Raw genomic sequence first — 18,903 nt, 5'->3', positions numbered from 1 at the left:
TGTATCCTTCCTGATTGAAATATTGAATATGTTACGGACATTTTTAGGAAAAGTACTGAAATCTTTTTGGTAAGACTTCATAGGTTGGTGAGCGTAAAGGAAGTTTTGTCACCCAGCAAGACATACACTTAGCGGTCCACTTCCCATCATGTGACTGAGTAAATGGTTACTGTGATAACGCTCCAGGAGGGCGGGGGAGGGGGAGGTCTGGGCACATTACGATGCCCATCCTTTAGGGATGTACCATCAATGACAGGAATTGCAGGAGAAAGGAGGTGCTCTGTTTCCAGGGTGATGCTTGTGCGCTGGGCACCCCGAATTCCACTGCTGGGCCCTCCAGGCACACCCAGAGCAGAACATCCGCCCTTCCTTCCTACATTTTAAGTGTGTGTGTTTGTTTAATCCCCAGTCCTGAATTTCCTCTTGTTTCCAAAGAGTCAGCATCTCTCTTTCACATCCAGCATTCAGTGGAAGAGGGGAGCAGGCTTACCAAGTCATTGTCGTGGACCAGCGAGTTTCTAGGCTCCAGGGAGCTGGGGGGTGACTGTCCTCAGAGGGCACCTGCTCCCGTCATGCAGGAAGCTAACAGAGCGATGGGCAGGGCGGGAGGGGAGCAGAACTGGGATGAGGAGAGGGTCAGGCGGTGGGGCCACTGGAAGGTTCAGGTGGAAGCCACCTAGGACTGGAAAGGTTCTAGGCAGACCCGCAGGTTCTCTAAGAGGAGAGGGCAGCCAGAAAGGCACTTCTTTGCCAGGTGCCTGGAGCATAGATTTAGGTCTGAATGACTCAGCTCTTCAGGGCCAGGGACAGTCCCCACCCCCTGCTGGAGTGGTAGGCTGGTTGCTTCCCCCACTGGTCAGGACAGGATAGGAAACGAGGTTCTCAACCAAAGTTGCCACCTTTTTTGTCCCTTACCTGTTTATAAGCACTGGTCCTGGGCGGCCCTGCCCAGACAGGAGTCTGTGCTGGCTTCTCCCAAAACCAATCTCCTATTTGAGGCTTACCTTTTGTTAAGGACCATTATAATTTCTTTAACAAGAAAATATTAAAAATAAAAAACATTGAGATATTTTTGCCTTGATGTTTAAGTTTTTTAAAATGTTTAGTTGTATACTTTGATACAAGAATTTGTTTCTAAGCCATAATTAGGATACGTTTACAACCATTACCAGCTACTTAGTGGCTATTAGGTAAGGTAAAGATTTCATTTATGAGAGAAGACTATTTTAAGGAGCTGCTTTCTTTTGTGGAATTTCAGATTTAGCCACTGGATATTTCTCTGTGTTAGTGATGACATTAATCTCCCTAAAACTGGATAGTCTTCATTTTAGCTAAACAGATTCTTAATCCTGTTCACTGTTGGTTCATCTTTGCTTTGCTTGGTTCTGTTGGAATTAGTAGTATCTGTACAATCACATTGTGGTAGCACTACCACTTACCTCTGATGTTGACTATTAATGCCCTTTCCTTTTATGTTTATAAATTAGACTTCGTGGTTTGCAAAATAACCCTAGTGCAGGACTGCTAAAGTTGGGAAGTTCAAATTGGTTGGGAAAGAGTGCCTCACAATTTCAGGCTCAGAACAGCACTTAGCAGCGAAAATCGCCAAATCACCTAATCAAAACAAAAATTATTCTGGCAGTTTCAAGGGATTCTTTTTTTTTTTCTTCTTCTTCTTCTTTTTCCTTTATAGGGATGCACTCGCAGCATATGGAAGTTCCCAGGCTAGGGGCTGAATCGGAGCTATAGCTGCTGGCATATGCCACAGCCACAGCAATGTGGGATCCGAGCTGCGTCTGTGACCTGCAGCACAGCTCATGGCAATGTCGGATCCCCGACCCACTGAGCGAGCCAGGGATGAAACCTGCATCTTCATGGATACTAGTTGGATTCGTTACCACTGCGCCACAACAGAAACCCCTCAAGGGATTTTTTAGTTGACCTGAAGCAGAGTTCACAAAATAAGTGTCATCCACCAATTCTTTTTTTTTTTTTTTTTTTTTGGCCACGTCTACAGCATGCAGAAGTTCTTGGGCCAGGGATCAAACCTCTGCCACAGCAGTGACAACACTGAGTCCTTAACTGCTAGACCTTAACTGCTAGGCCATCTGACAATTCTTTTCAATAAAATGTAGCAGCCACTGTGATAGGTTTTATAAAAGTTGCAGCTCCCTTAAATAAAACCAAATTCTCAAAAAAAAAACCCAAATTCAGAGGAACTGGAAACAAAGTATAAAACACAATAGTAGTCGTGACACAGTATGAATTTGATTTGTAAATGGGCCCTGACTGTTTGCTGATTTCTGGAAGGAGGGGTTTTGTCCTTGAGCTGTGCCTTTTTAAAATTGGAGCAGAGCCCATGCGTCCAGGCTGGTTTCCGGGCCTTGTGGAATAAATACCGCGTTAGGCAGGCTCTTCCTTGTGGTTGAGTCATGAAGGCTTCTGTTTGGGGATGTTGGTCGTGTACAGACATGCTTCCTGTTTCAGGGCTGCTGGAGAGCGTCATCGAGTGGGAAAAGCACAGCTGTTGCAGAACTGAAAGTGAAATTGCCTTAACCAGCGTTGGCCCTGACCTTTGAAATCACGGCTGGGTGGGAGATTAAGAACTGAAGTGCAGTAGCCTCTTCTCCAGCTGTGACACATTCCTGCCACTTCTTTTTCTTGTCCAACCTGGGGTGGCTGCCCCCGCTCCCACCAGGGTTGTAAACATGGCCTTTGGTTGCATTGGTGTCTGCAGTGGGTTGCTAATTATAAAAGTCACATGTCCTACGCTTCACCTCAAGAGCATCATCTGACTTGGATGAGTTACATCGGCCGGCAGAGGGGGGCCTGGGAGCCGGTCCTTGTGCATCACTGGCCACCGTGGCCTCTCCCTGCCTGCTGGAGGTGGGGCAGCATGGGGAGCCCGGGTCCAAGAAGCAGTCGGGAAGCAGTGCTTGCAGAGACTGTGTCTCCAATTCCCAAACATAGCTGGCATCCCTTTGGTTTATTTTTCTTAGTTGTGAAAATTGTGTCAAAAATACTATTTTGAAACCTCAAGTTTTCTGTAACTGAGAAGTATGTAAGATAACATCTGAAGAGAAATTGGGTATAAAAAATCATCTCAGGGAGTTTCCACTGGCACAGCAGGTTAAGGATGTGGTGTAGGTCACAGCTGTGGCTTGGATTCAGTCTCTGGCCCAGAAACTTCCATATGCCTTAGCCAGGGGGAAAAAAAAAGTCATCTTAAGCTTTAAGGGCTGAATTGGATGTGATACATGATGGTTTGCTTGCTTTTAATTAAAAATTGAAATTAATTTATATGAGTAAATTATTTTAAAATATTTCCTCTTCCACGCTATTGACAACATGATAAAGTCACTTTTTGTGAATGCTAAAATAATTAATACAGTAATTTCTAGATTGAGACTAAGGCTATTTGAAATCAAGATTGAGTTTCCTGTGTTCTATGTAAGAATTTTCCCCAAGATAACGATATGCTTTTAAAGCCTTTCATTTGTTTAGTCATTATTAGTAGTAAATTATTTTTTTTATTTTTTTTTTTGTCTTTTCTAGGGCCGCACCCGCAGCATATGGAGGATCCCAGGCTAGGGGTCTAATCAGAGCTGTAGCCGCTGGCCAACACCACAGCCACAGCAACGCGGGATCCGAGCTGCATCTGCGACCTACACCACAGCTCACGGCAATGCTGGATCCTTAATCCACTGAGCAAGGCCAGGGATCGAACCCGAACCTCATGGTTCCTAGTCAGATTCGTTAACCACTGTGCCACGACAGGAACTCCAAGTAGTAATTTTTAAATGGGTGTGTTTTTTGTGTGTGGTTTTTTTGTTTGTTTGGTTGTTTTTTAATATTTTTTTTTTGGCCACCCCCAAGGCATATGAGTTCCCGGGCCAGGGGTCTGACCGAGCTATAGTTGCATCTTAAGCCACAGCTGTGGCAACACCGGATCCCTAACCCACTGTTGGGGTCAGGGATCAAACTTGGGTCCCAACGCTCACATGATCGGTTGCACCACAGCGGGAACTCCTTAAAATGGTTGTTTATGCTACACCTGTGGTATAATAAAGTCTTACAGGAACAGCACACTCTGCCTGGAGAGTTCAGGGTAAACCCTGGTGTAGGTGACTCCGTGGAAGCGCAGAGCTACTGCGATGTCCCCGATATCGGCGAACTTCTGCTTTCTCCTTTTGCATTTAGTGATAGCAGGGGTTTTTTTTGTTTGTTTTCCTGATCATGGTATAAAAATGTACACAGAGGATTATTTTAGGACAGATTGCATTGTGACTGATTTTGCTTCTTTTTCATCTGTTTTATTTACAGGTGTTGACTTTAAAATCAAAACTGTAGAGCTTAGAGGAAAGAAAATTAGGTTACAGATCTGGTAAGTGGGGGCTCTGTGCCCAGTTGCTGTCATGTCTGTTTAACCATCCACATGCTTGTCTAATGAATTAACTGTCTGAGCTGGTGCGTCTCTCCTGCGTTTCCTCTCCTCCCATCCTGTTCAGATAAAATGAACAGAGCTTCCTTCACAAGAGAATTTAGAAAAGAGTCTGCTTGCGTCACACCCTGTTTGGGCCCGGGAGCTGTGGAGAGGGGTTAATTTCATGACACTTTCCTGGGAGCTGGTTTGGAGACCTTAGTCTTTAGTTTCGATCATTGGACAAAACTGTCATCACGAAAGCAATTGATTTGCACAAATGCTCTTCATGTTTTTAACGTTACTCTGCGAGCAGACAGGGAAGCCCCCGTGGACAGTGTCCATGTGGCTGCAGCTGTGGCCTTAGGGACAGGACTGTCCCTGCCCATCAGGAACGTGTGAGAGACTAAACCGGCTGGGCTCTGGCAGCCCGCAGGGGGTCCGGGGCCCTCTGGAGGAGGGGTGGGGTCCTGAGGATGGCCTCTGTCCCTAACACCCATAGTGCAGTGCACTCAGCTACTAACTCCTCTCGGCAGGTCGGCCTCAGCTCTCAGTGTGTGTCCACCGTGTGTGTGTGTGCTTTCATCTGCCTTCATTGCTGCCCGTCTGTGGCGTCATCGGTCACCTAACGCTTGGTGTCAGTGCCATGCCTTCATGCCTCATCCGTGTCCCTGTTGGTGCCTCTGCCACCGGCCGTGTCAGGTAACACCTTCATTGGTCATCGCTGACTGTTTAGCCCACCTGAAGGATGTAGGGGCTGTTGGTTGCTTTTTGTCTAGTATTTATGTTTTTCATACTTTTGTCTCGGCTTGATTATGAAATGTTTACGGTCTTGCCTAAATACTCTATAACAAAAAATGGACATTTCTAATTCTTTTAACCCATGATTGGAAGAGTGGCACGCTGCGCTGTGTGCGTGGCTGCCCAGTTTTTGTGCCCTGGAAGTGACAGCAAAGTGTCGTTCACGTGAGCTGCAATTTCTAACTCTAAGCTCTTTAAGGTCAAGACCATCTTTGAGGGAGTTCCCATCGTGGCTCAGTGGAAACGAATCTGACTAGTATCCATGAGGATGTGGGTTTGATCCCTGGCTTTGTTCAGTGGGTTAAGGCTCCAGCGTTGCCATGAGCTGTGGTGTAGGTTGCAGACATGGCTTGGATCTGGCATTGCTGTGGCTGTGGTATAGGCTGGTGGCTACAGCTCCACCCATAGCCTGGAAACCTCCATATGCCACGAGTTTGGCCCTAAAAAGACAAAAAAAAAAAAAAAAAACATCTTTGAAAGGATTCCCTGGGGGTGTCCACCTCTGTATCTGGCACCTGGGGGGAGGTTGCCTTGTAAAGGGGATGCAGGTGATGTGAAAATGTGAGGCTTACTTCCTGGATGACCGAGTGTGCAGATGGTGACACTGTGGCCTGACTGAAAAGTATCCATCCTTCAGCCCCATCTCTGGACGCAGTGGCCTGATTCACAGAGGCCCATACCTCCAGGTGTCCTGTGCCCTGGAACTCTGCCCACCAAAGGCCGTCTCTGCCGGTGAGGTTGGATCCTCTGACATCTGTCTTTCCTTTGAGTCTGATCTAAGAGGCCTACTTGGTGGGTCCCACTCCACAGGGACAGGTGTGACAGATCGGTCCCAGGAGACACACAGAAAGCTCCGAAACCACATTTCTCTTAGATGTAAAAGCACCACTGCCCCCCACCAGTCCTCACACTTTGTCCTCAGTGTTTTTAAAACTGCACAATATTGGTGAAGACAGTAACTAAGGGAGGAGAAGTCAGACTCCTTGAGTTTATCAAGAGGTTGACCTGATTGCTGGTTTCTGCGGGGAGCGCCCAGGGGGTTTTACCCATGAGTAACGTGTCTACTCCCACTGGCCACTTGCTGCTCACTCAAAATAGGATTCTTATCTTTTGGAGTAAATTGTTTAAAAGAAGGGAAAACTGGAGTTCCCGCTGTGGCGCAGCTGGATCAGCAGCATCTGTGCAGGGCCAGGATGCAAGTTCGATCCCCTACCTGGCCCAGTGGGTTAAGGATCTGATGTTGCTACAGCTGTGGCATAGGTGGCTACTGCGACTCAGTTCTGATGCCTGGCCCTCAAACTCCATATGCCAGGGGGCAGCCAAAAAAGAAAAGGGGGGAAAAAAGGAAGGGAAACCTTTTCCATTACCGTTATCCCATGGGTGGAAGTCAGCCTTGGGTGCTGTCCTGGGCTGTTGTCACCCACTCTGTTGTGGGCATGTTGGCATCACTTTCCTCTGTCACAGTTGAGGGCACAAAGCCAGTGTGTTGGGAGGAGCTCTTCAGAGGGACTTGGTACCCCACACTCAGATCTCTAGACTGAGTCCACAGAGCCCTGCTGGCCGGGTTTCACAAGGAGATCTTGTTACAAGACATGCATGTTTTTCTTGATAATTTCTGGGTTAGCCAATCTAATAAAATATTATTACTGTTTTTTGGCTTTTTAGGCCCACACCCACAGCATATGGAGGTTCCCAGGCTAGAGGTCCAGTCGGAGCTATAGCCGCCAGCCTAAGCCAGGGCCACAGCAACGTGGGATCCGATCCGCATCTGTGACCTAAACGCCAGATCTTTAACCCACTGAACGAGGCCGGGGACCAAACCTGCATCCTCATGGATGCCAGTCAGGTTCGTTAACCACTGAGCTGCAATGGGAACTCCTCATCAGCACTTTTTAATAAGTTCCTTGATTATCTATATTTAGAAAAACTCTATTTATGGAGTGTGGAAATGGGGAAGTGCCATTTTCCCATCTCTGCTTGCAATGTTTCTACGTGGATGTATAGAGAACTTAATATAAGTATAGCTAAATAGGATGTTGACCAGAATATATAGGTTCATGAACTTACATCCTCATGCCGTCCTGGAAATTATACACGAGACTTAGAGCCGTTGTGTTGAGATGGACTTGACTGTGAGAAACTGGCCTCCTGCCTTTAGACAAACACAGAATTAAGATGCTTCCTATGAAGGCCTCTTTCTTCCGTCCTGCGCCCCTACTGGGGAATCTGGTTTTCACCAGCGTTCCCACCTTGACATCAAGCTTTCATGCTCTGTTTGAAGAGGTGGAACATTTCATGCAGTGAAATTGGTTTTTGCCCTGCAAATTAAGAATTGTGTCAAAAGGAGTTCCCGTCGTGGCGCAGTGGTTAACGAATCCAACTAGGAACCATGAGGTTGCGGGTTCGGTCCCTGCCCCTTGCTCAGTGGGTTAACGATCGGGCGTTGCCATGAGCTGTGGTGTAGGTTGCAGACTGCAGACGCGGCTCGGATCCCGCGTTGCTGTGGCTCTGGCGTAGGCCGGTGGCTACAGCTCCGATTGGACCCCTAGCCTGGGAACCTCCATATGCCGCTGGAGCGGCCCAAGAAATAGCAACAATAACAACAACAACAACAACAACAAAAAGACAAAAAAAAAAAAAAGAATTGTGTCAAAAAACAAAACAAAAGAATTGTGTCATATAAACAGATTGTATTAAATACGAAAAATGAGGATTTTTGAATTTTAAGCCTGACTCTATTCCACACTGGGGAAACAGAATGGCAGGAAGTTTTTCAATTTGCCCCAAAAGCAGGGAGAGAAATAATAAGATCATATTCCACCTGAAATAAATGAGAATTTGGCATTAATAAACTGCAAATCTCTGGAAATCAGCTCTTTGTCATTATAGTGAAAATTCGGGTTCTTGGAGATAAAAATGGGAAATATTAGGATTCTGCCTCTTCACAGGTAGATTAAAGCCTGATGGGGGGGCACTGGTATCTTCTCATCATGTGGCTTTGTGAATGGTGGTTCTGGCTCAGTGAGGTTCTGGCTCAGCAAGTATTTAATAAGCACTTGTGAACTGAGTTGGATTTCATCCTCCTATGCTTCGGCCATCTGTGATAGTAGGCAGTTGAGTAGGGACATGAATCAAGCAAAGGAGCTTTGGAGAGGAATAGACAATAAAAATTTGGCAACCAGATATTTTGGAAATATGAAATGGTCCCTCCAGGGAAGGTGCTTTTCTACCTCAGGCAAGTCAGAGCCAGGCACAGCAGGATGGAGTGTAAGGAATGGCCTTACTCTTTCTTCCCTGGGGTCTTAGAAACTAGCCGCATTGGGGCATCTATTTGTGTTAGGTTTCCTCAGATTTTGCAGGGGGGTTTGTGGTTTTGGCCGTGTCCAGGGCATGTGGAAGTTCGAAGCTGCACCACAGAGCAACCTGAGCCTCAGCAGTGACACCACCAATCCTCAACTCACTGTGCTACAAGGAAACTCCCAGTTGTTGGGTTTTTATTCAGACTTCTAGGGATCTGCTTAACAGCATCAGGCCTGTAGGGAAAAGTGCCGTTTTATACACTCAGAAAGCTCTTAAGAGGGTAGATAAGTGTTCTTACCACAAAACAATAAAAATCCTTTTTAAAAAACTTCTTATTTCAAATTTCTCTGTTCTTGAGCACTCCCAATATCTGGATTCTAACTCAGCAAATGTGCATAGAAACGAATGTGAAATCGATTTGCACTAAAAGCCAGCTTAAAATTAAAGATGCATGGAAGAACGTAATATGCCCAAAATGCTCAGGAAAGACTTTATGTCTGACTAATGTTTAAATTTGTGGTGCAGCTGTATTGTGCTGACCACAGATTTCAGAGTAAAAAAATGTGTGTTATTGTTTTTTAAAGAAATGAGTGAGAGATGTTTCTTAATAGTATTCAGACAGCGCAGAATGTTAAACTTTATGTGTCAGGAGTTCCCATCATGGCTCGGCAGAAACGAATCTGACTAGATCTGGACCCGGTGTTGCCATGAGCTGTGGTGTGTGTTGCAGACACGGCTCCAATCCCGAGTTGCTATGGCTGTGGTGTAGGCCAGCAGCTGTAGCTCCATTCATCACCCAGCCTGGGAACCTCCATATGCCACGGGTGTGGCCCTAAAAAGATCAAAAAAAGCATCAAATCGTAATTTAAATAAGCCTCTACTTGTTGTGAGAGAAACCACACCCTGAAAGATTTCACTCTTCATTGGTTTGAAAAGTATGAATCACGCCCCTCAGTGCCTAGGATCCCAAAATAATTTTGTTCACTGATTGCTTTTGTAAATGAAGTGGCATCCGAACCAGTTCTTACCTACTTTGAGGGTGCCTGTTAGTGACTCTGAATTGGTCTGAGAAATCCGATTTTCTGAATCCAGTCCCTATCATTTTCAGTTTTCCAATTTGGGGGTAGTTCTGGGTCAAAAAAATAGTTTATTTTGCCTTGAAGTAGCATCCACTTTCTGCCTTTTCCACAGGCAACCATTTGTTCACCTGTGGGCTGAGTGCCCTCCAGACCCTGGTGGACAGAGCAGACCAGCCTGGCCCCTGGGCCTTCCAGCCAAGGGGGCAGGGGACCCTTATGTCTTCTGGGACAAAGCAAGTGGCCTTGCCTTATGTGAAAATGAATTTGCCAGCAGGCTTGTTGTTTGTATGGCAGAATGACACATCCCTGAGGGAGCTAACTGGGCAGCAAGTCTAGTCTGAACAGAGCCGTAAAGTACAGCCCTGTTGCCATATGTGTTTTAGGAACATAGCCCACAGGTTTCTCATCTGGTGTACTGGGAACTGTTCCGCTCTGTCTCCCCTTAAAGGGAGCCACTGTCCTGGGAGAGGCTAAGAGCGCCTGGCAGGGGAGAGCCTTGGTTTTGGTGCACCCATCCCCCCTTGCTTCCTCCACAGGAGACACCAGTGTCGTGGCCCCTGGGAGTGTGTCCTGCATTAGGGTTCTTTGGGAAAAGCTAATTATGGATGGGAAGTGGGTGGGTGGGGGTGTGTGTGTGTGTCTGTGCGTCTGCCCCTGCAGCATATGGAGGTTCCCAGGCTAGGGGTTGAATCGGAGCTACAGCTGCCAGCCTAGCCACAGCCACAGCAGCTGGGGATCCTTTAACCCACTGAGTGAGGCCAGGGATCAAAAACCCGCATCCTCATGGATGCTAGTTGAGTTCTTAACCCACTAAGCCATGATGGGAACTCCCGTAGATGGTCTTTAAAGGAATTGTTTTCCTGATTAAAGAGGTGGCTCTGCTGGACCTCATCTGTAAGTGGATGATGGTTCTCTAGCAGTTTCTTGGCTTCTTAATCGGAGAAGATGGGTCTCGGCCAGCTTCTGTACACGATTAATATGCTTGTGTCCCTCCTCATGTTGAAAGAAGTAAAGCTTCAGATTTCAGAACAGCCGTCAGGGAGTAATGGGCTCCGCTGTTGGCAAAGCCGTTTTTGGTACCTCTTCTCGCTTTTCCTTTGACCACTCTCTCTGTTTGGAGGGATTAAGAAAAGAGCAAGACCGGGAGTTCCCTGCAGTCTGGGGTTAGGACTGGGCGCTTTCACCGCTGCAGCCGGGGTTCAGCCCCTGGTCTAGAAACTGAGATCCCACATCAAGCCAGTATACGCCATGGCCAAGAAAAGAAGAGAACAAGACTGGGGTTCTGCAGCATTTTTCATTAGTGAGGACAGTCAGTCATCTTAGCAGCAAGGTCATTCATTCACCATCAGGGTCGGTCACAAGGGGGTGGTGGGCTTACACTGTTCGAGTTAGTGCCTGTGCGCTTCGTCAGTGTTGATAACCACCTGGTGTACAGAGTGTCACACTCCCCACCGTTTGGCACGGCGTTGATGTCTCCTCAGAAGCTTGGCTTGAGGAATCCTCTTGTGGCTCAGCGGGTTAAGGGTCCACCATCGTCACTGCTGTGGTGCCGGTTTGGTCCCTGGCCCAGGAACTTGCACACTCCATAGGCACAGCCAAGCAAAAGCTCTTGGTTGGAAAAGACAAAAAAAAAAAAATTTGGAGTTCCCATCGTGACGCAGTGGTTAACGAATCCGACTAGTAACCATGAGGTTGCAGGTTGGATCCCTGGCCTGCCTTAGTGGATTAAGGACCTGGTGTTGCCGTGAGCTATGGTGTAGGCCACAGACGCAGCTCGGATGTGGTGTTGCTGTGGCTGTGGCGTAGGCTGGCAGCTGTAGTTCCGATTGGACCCCTAGCCTGGGAACCTCCATATGCCGTGGGTGCGGCCCTAGAAAAAGACCAAAAAAAAAAAGAAGAGGAAAAGTCACCCCCGCTAATAACGGACAGGGCCAGACGTGCGAGCACCTCACTGGTGACCGGAATGAGGCAGCCCCCTGTCGGCCAGGGCTCTCCATGCCTTCGTTGTTCAGAGACTAACTTTAGCACTGTCTCTTAGGGACACAGCAGGTCAGGAGAGATTCAACAGCATTACCTCAGCTTATTACAGAAGTGCCAAGGGGATCATACTAGTGTATGACATCACCAAGAAGGAGACGTTTGATGATTTGCCCAAATGGATGAAGATGATTGATAAGGTAGGTGCCGCGTTTTCAGAGATGCTTGTGTTGATTGTTGCAAAAGGAAGGAGGCAGCGTTTACAGAGCGTGTCTTTCCATCCTGAACATCATTAACCCAGATGACGGCGTTCAGGGTAGGCACACGGGCCTGCGCCACAGAGGCGGAGGGAAGATTTATCATGTCTCCAGGATCAGCTAGTAGTAACGTAGCCAGGATTTTACCCTGGTTCCTGGGCTGTCTGACTTCAGAGCCCAAACACCCTCATTCCGCACTGTCAGGCTGCTTCTGAGGAATTGGATTCAGGACTTTTATGCTGTGGGAAGTTCACTCAGACGCTCGCTTCGTGAGTGTCCACGTAGCGCCAGCTCCCAGGATGACCTTGTCCCCTGTGCCAGGGGCCTGGGGCGTCCCCTGACCTCTGCCCTCGCAGCTCTAGGTGGCCTTCACTTTCTCATTTCCAGTCAAGGAAGTGTTCTCCTTTGGGTCAGGATTGACTCCATCGAGGTAACCCCAGCCTGCAGGACTGATGTGATCTGGAGGTTCCCCTCTAAGGGCACCCAGAGTGCCCTTGGAGACGATGCATCCTTTGAGGGTGAGATGTGGTGAACGGGCCACGTTTTGAGTTTTCTTCCTCTTACTCAGGCTTGATGTTTAGTTCCTCTGCAGAACAGGCCCAGCTCACACGTTGTAAGTTGGACTTTATTTACGGATGGTTGTGCACCATCTGCTGGATAATGCCCGAGGATGTGCCTTTTCAGGGCTTACCAGGCGCATTTTCCACGTGTGCCTCCCTAAAAGCATGTCAGGGGCCCGGGTTGCCAGGGTTACAGAGACGATGGGGCCAGGGGCGGGTCTGGGCTCAGGCACGGCGCGTCATTGGGTCCTCCCGGGCTAAAGCCATGGGTGTGTGTGAGGGCCTCAGAGAGGGCGGCCTCACTCCGGCTGACAGTGCAGAACCGAAGAGAAGGGCTTCAAAGCGGAGGCAGCGGCTCGATGCGAAGGGCACTCGGCGGGCATCACTGTCCGGCCTTCGGTACTTGGCTTCTCCCACTGAGCTGGTGCCCTCATTCCTCCAGAGCTCCCTGTTCTCCCCTCTCTCCCGTTGGGGGCGCTGTGACTGTCAGCCCCACATCCCTGATAAGAGGACTGAGACCCTTAAGTAACCTGGCCAAGGTCACCCTCTCTGGTCCCTGTGCTGAAGTCCGTCTCTTGTACTGTTTGAGGGAGGGTACCCCGGGTTCAGCAAGTTACCTGAGAGAAAGACTCTTTAAAGAGAAATTCTCCTTGCTGATAGATTTTTTTTTTTTTTTAACTTAGGAATTCCCTTGTGCATCAGGTTAAGGGTCCGAAATTGTCACTGCAGCAGTTTGGGTCACTGCTGTGGCTGGGGTTTAGTCACTCGTCCAGGAACTTCCACATGCTGTAGGTGTGGCAAAAAAAAAAAAATGATGATAAATGAACAGATACTGGATATTCCTTCAGGAAGGGTGATGTGCTTAAAAAACAAACTTAGAAATGGAGCTTAACTTTTCCTGATTATAAAACTATGATACTCGTCATTATAGAAAATTTAGAAAAGCAAGAAAAGCACAAAAGTAAATTTAAAAAACTTGTACTTCCATCATCCAGAAAAACCAGATTGGGTCCATCCTCCATGTAGTTTAACATCCTGCCTATTATTTCACTAAATACCCTGTCACGGGGACTTCCTGTGTCAACTTCATGTTCTCCCAGAGCATTTTTTGTTTTTTATGGCTTCATTCTTTTAAAAAAAATTTTTTTTAAATAAAGTGTAGTCCATTTACAGTGTTTCTGCCGCACAGCATAGGGACCCAGTCGTACGTGTATTTACATTCTTTTTCTCATATTCTCTTCCATCATGGCCTATCCCAAGAGACTAAGTTCCCTGTGCGGTACAGCAGGACCTCATCGTATGTCCATTCTGTATGTAGTAGTTTGCATCTTACGACTTCATTCTTTTATGGACCTTATTTCACTCTTCACCGACTTCGTGGGATGTTAAGGGTTTTCTGACTGCGTCTAGAGCTCTGCCTGCATTTGGAGGCATTTCCTTAGGATAGATTCTCGAGCCAAAGAGGTGGATGGCTGAGAACATCGTGGTGGCCTTGCCAGTGCCCCCCTGGCCGTGAGCCTGGCAGGCTGCCGGGCAGAGTGGTGCTCAGAGGGTCGTGGAGCGAGTAGACGAGGGGTGAGCAGCAGGTCCCTGGGTCACATGTCCCGTCTCATGTGCGACATGCCCACCGTTGAAATACAGCTTCTCTTGCAACCCCGCAGTACGCTTCAGAAGACGCAGAGCTCCTCTTGGTTGGAAACAAGTTGGACTGTGAAACTGACAGAGAGATCAGCAGACAGCAGGGTGAAAAGGTGAGAGGGGAGCAAAGGGGGACCGGGTCCCGGCACCCACGCCCTGTCCAGTGAGCACTAGGTATGCTTTTCCCTTTCCTAAATTACTTTATAATTCATAATTTTTTTTTTAAATGGTTGGAGTTCCCTGGTGGCTCAGCAGGTTAAGGATCCAGCATTGTCACTGCTGTGGCGCAGGTTCAGTCTCTGGCCTGGGAATTTCCGCATGCTGTGGTTATGGCCAAAAATAAAACAAAAAGTAGTCACTCCATCACATCCTTCTTAATTTGCTTTTGGTAACTTCCTGCTCCTTTGAATTCATTTTGAAGTGGGGAGAGGGGAAACCGCATTGGTATGTACTGCCTTGTTATCTAACCTGACATTTTATTCAGAGAAACATTCTTTTAAGCCAAGTAATTGTTTTCATGATTTCTCTTACCTTGGAGGGTGAATGATATTTATGTTTTAAATGTCAGATACACTGCAGTTGAGCAACTTGGGCAGGCAGTTTGACGTGAAGATCCGGGTATCTGTCCCCTTACAGGTTTTGTCCTGCTGTTTCTGATCGTACAGGAAACTGCTGTACGTGTGAACTTTATATTTGAGGGTAAACGGGACTTTCCAACCTTTAGTCCCTCCCCTTCGCCCAGAGCAGCCCCTTTGCCATTATCCCCATCACAGGCCTCCTGCTTGTCTCTTAGGCTGGGTTTCACCCCCACAGAGAAAAATACGGTTTTTTCTTAGTTTGCACAGCAGATAACTGGGATGCGGTTCTGTGAAGCAAGTGCCAAGGACAACTTCAATGTGGACGAGATATTTCTGAAACTCGTTGATGACATCCTGAAAAAGGTGAGAAAGAAGGACTCCTGCATCACAAAGTATTTTATCTAAAGCCTGCAGTCTGTTTCCTTTGTCATGTTTTGGTTATTTTTTGGAACCTTTTGTTTAGAAAGCAAAGTGTGGTGGTTGTCAGGCCGAAGGACTGGGGGTGGGGAGGGGGTCACGAACATAGCTGAGGACGCAGTCCGATGGGGTGGTAGCTTTCTCCCAGCGTCCTAAAGTGTGTTTGTTGTTATTACACATGATCTGCTCGGTTCAAACATAATTCACACGCTTCTAATACAGGGCTTGTCAGTACACTTGCCAAGAGGCAGTACTTCTTTCCTTAGTAATGGTATAACCCCTGAGAATGCGGACCTTTTTTTCTTTTTGTCTTTTAGGGCCACACCTGCAACATATGGAGGTTCACAGGCTAGAGGTCAAGTCAGAGCTACAGCTGCTAGCCTACATACACCACAGCCACAGCAACGCCAGATCCGAGCCGAGTGTGCGACATACACCACAGCTCACGGCAACGCTACATCCTTAACCCACAGAGTGAGGCCAAGAATCAAACCTGCATCCTCATGGATGCTGGTGAGATTCATTTCCACTGAGCCATGATGGGAACTCCTTTCATTTTTCGATACATTTAGTTTCTGTTATCCTGGGCTGTGAAAATAAATGTTTATGAGGTCTCTTTGAGCTCTTCTGCCAGAGACTGTGTGATCAGCTAGACGGTGTTTGTGCGGTGGTTGAAACTTCCTGAACTGGTTCTTATGTTTTGGCTTAATTTTTCTTTTTTAATTGAAGTATAATTGACTTACAACATTGCGTCAGTTTCTGCTGGACAGCAAAGTCAGCTTAATATTTTAATGTTTAGTTGAACTCTGGTGATGGGTGAGTTTTCTATAAAGAACATTTTGGAGGTCCCACTGTGGCCCAGTAGGTTAAGAACCCAACAGGTATCCGTGAGGATGTGGGTTAGAGCCCTGACCTCGCTCATTGAGTTAAAAGATCTACAAGCTTCGGTGTAGGTTGAAGATGTGGCTCAGATCTGACATTGCTGTGGCTGTGGTGTGTGTAGACTGGCAGCTGCAGCTCTTGATTCAGCCCCTAGCCCAGGAACTTCCATATGCCACAAGTGCGGCCCTAAAAAAGAAGCAACAAAAAACCGCTTTGGTCTTCTCTCATTGTATATTTACCCTGTTGGGTGAAAACATGTTTGCCTCTTTTCTTTCCCCTCAAGATGCCTCTGGATCTTTTGAGGAACGAGCTTTCCAACAGCATCCTCTCGCTACAGCCGGAACCTGAGGTTCCGCCAGAACTGCCTCCCCCCAGACCGCACGTCCGATGCTGTTGATTTGCTTCTTTGGAGACAAAGTGGGAACAACCCCCGGAAAGGGGAAAGGTCCCATCCTGCACTACAATCATTTTGACAATTTCCTCTCGCACTTTGTAATCCAAGTCAGAGCTATACACTAACTTGTACATATGCAGTCCTGGGTAAGTTTGGGTTATAAATGACCTATTTCCCTCCAAATTATTTTATTTCACTCATTATCCCAGTGCCTCGTGTATGTGCACTGGGAAAGGTAGTACTTCTAATATGAAGAGCAGGAGAAATGAGAGAGCTATAATGTTTCTTGAAATAAATAATATAATTGTCCTTGTTACTTGTATTATGAGGACAGAACATATTCTGATAAGAAGAAAGAACGTGGTGCTTTGCTTACTGTTTAAAGAAAATTTGTAAAACTAAAGACTTTTGTGTGGGGGGGAAAGCTATCTTGAATGCTTTTTCTTAATTTACATTTCTCCCAGCTGTAGCATCTTTGAAGTACTGGAGTGTTTCCCATAAAGCAGAGCTCCATTCAGAGCCGTCTTGAAGGTTATTTATTCATGTCACGTATGGTAGAATAGGACTAGTTAGAGGGTGGCACCTGGTCCTGAGGCTGCGGAAACTCTCTGGTTTTCCTAATGGACGCACTCTATGCTTTTAAGAACCACGAAGATTCAGTAAGGAAATGTTTTTTGAAACTATAGAAGATTTAAAAAGAACGCTGCTGTCCCACACAAATCCTGTTTAAAGGAATTTTAAAGAGATACATTTTACTATATCAAAGAACATACCTGTATTTGCCTAAACACCCTATATAACTTTGTAATGATAAAACTTCTCCCTTTGATGGCGAAGCTTATTCCTATTAAACCTAGACTGTGTTCTTCTTTTTTTTTTTTTTTTTTTTTTTTCTCCTTCGTCTGATCCTGAATTTGTGAACTCTCTCTTTGGTATATCTTTTATTAAACTGCACTGTTTGTTTAGTCAAGGTAAACAAGTCCTTCTGTATCCGAATAACTTGGCGTGTCTCGCGTGTTGTGATGTGAGAAGCATTGTGATCTTTCTACACTAATGACGTGCAAATAAAATTTTGTATTTATGAAAGACCGCTGAGTTGCCACAATTACTTGTGCAGTTAGAAATTGTCTAACAGTATGCTTCCAGAACGCCACATCTGAACCAGTGTTTTGGATATGAAAAATACAACTTCCTCCACCACGGAAAACATTTTGATAGTTTCTCAAAAGGTTTAAGCGTAGAACCACATTATGGCCGAGCAGTTCCCCTCCTGGGTCTGTACCCAAAAATCGAAAGCCGAGGCATAAACACCTGCTCTACGCTAACGTTCATAACTTTATTTACAATAGCCCCAAAGTGAAAGCAACCCCATGTGCATCAGCAGATGACTGGGTAACAGAACGTGGTCCACCCTTGCACTGGGATACTATTCATCCTCAGAAAAGAAGGCCTTTCTGACACAGGCCGAGATGTGGACGAACCTTGAGGACATCGTGCTGAGTGAATCATGCCAGTCACAGAAGGACAGAGACTGGATTCCACGCACCTGAGGGCCCAGAGCAGTCGTTTGCAGAGAGGCCTGGTGGATGCAGGGGGCTGGGGGCGGGGGAGATGGGGACCTGGTACTTAACCTGGATGGTTTGGAAGATGAAAACGTCTTGAAGAAGCATGGTGGCGATGTGAATGTGTTTATGGCCACCGAACTGTACACTTGAAATGGTTAAATGTACATATTTATACACAGTGTCCTCGACCACGCTGTTTTGATGTGTGTACCATTTACCACCCAGCTAGTTGTCATGGACTGAGATTGATTATCGAGCTGTCATCTCACCTCCGCCTACCTCTGTGCTCTGCCTTTGATGCTGGGGCCCAGGCTCTGGGGACACCTGCCAAAGCCCCTGCTTGTCCCATTTGACCTGCCACTGGGAGGCGCTCAAGGCACTGGAAGGAGAGGAGGAAGGACATGCTTCCTGGTCCCTGCCTCCCAGCCCCCTGCGGTGACGCCTGACCAGTGGCTCCAGCTTCTGCTTCCTGTGGACCCTCAGCCTGGCTGCACCCACCAGAGGGCCACCTAGCACCACCAGCCAGCTCCCTGCACAAGCCCAGGGGGCCTCGCCAGCTGCATGCCTCCTCCAGGTTGTCACTGTGTCACCCTGACCTTCCCTCTTCTGGTTTTGCGTGGTGATCGTGGTGCGGCTAGTTCCGTGTACCCAGTCCCTGTGTTCAAAACCACCTCCTCACCTCCCTGGCCTCTAGGGGACCAGTGTCTGGAGTGGCCTCAGGAATCAGAACCTCAGAGATGAGTTTAAGGAAAAATCATTTGTTTGCCATGGGCATCTGTGACCTATCCTATTTACAGCCCAGTCTTTCTTCCTGCGTTTGTGCCCATCACCTGCAATATGAACAAAAGTTCCCTCTTGTTGAGTGGTTCTGGAGTTGAAGTTTGGCTGGTTTTTTGTTTGTTTTTTGTCTTGTTTTGTTTTGCAGCCACATCCGAGGCATATAGAAGTTCCCAGGCTAGGGGTTGAATCTGAGCTGCAGCTGCCAGCCTACACCACAGCCAGAGCAATGCCAGATTTGAGCCACATCTGCAGCCT

The 18,903-nt window shown here is 47.2% G+C and overlaps 1 protein-coding gene across 1 annotated transcript in view; it reads left to right on the top strand.

Moving 5' to 3' along the window:
• The window catches only part of RAB12 (RAB12, member RAS oncogene family), a 28,403-nt gene extending 11,010 nt beyond the window's left edge, over positions 1 to 17,393 (top strand). Inside the window, exons 2-6 of the mRNA XM_021096067.1 lie at positions 4,324 to 4,384; positions 11,639 to 11,777; positions 14,056 to 14,145; positions 14,869 to 14,973; positions 16,193 to 17,393. Of these exons, the coding sequence (XP_020951726.1) occupies positions 4,324 to 4,384; positions 11,639 to 11,777; positions 14,056 to 14,145; positions 14,869 to 14,973; positions 16,193 to 16,306 (509 nt within the window). The 3' untranslated portion in view covers positions 16,307 to 17,393. The remainder of the gene's footprint in view (positions 1 to 4,323; positions 4,385 to 11,638; positions 11,778 to 14,055; positions 14,146 to 14,868; positions 14,974 to 16,192) is intronic.

This window comes from Sus scrofa, chromosome 6, assembly GCF_000003025.6.
Source record: "Sus scrofa isolate TJ Tabasco breed Duroc chromosome 6, Sscrofa11.1, whole genome shotgun sequence".
NCBI classification, from domain to species: domain Eukaryota; kingdom Metazoa; phylum Chordata; class Mammalia; order Artiodactyla; family Suidae; genus Sus; species Sus scrofa.
Note: the sequence above shows the minus strand (reverse complement) of the source record. Positions and strands in the feature narration are given on the sequence as shown.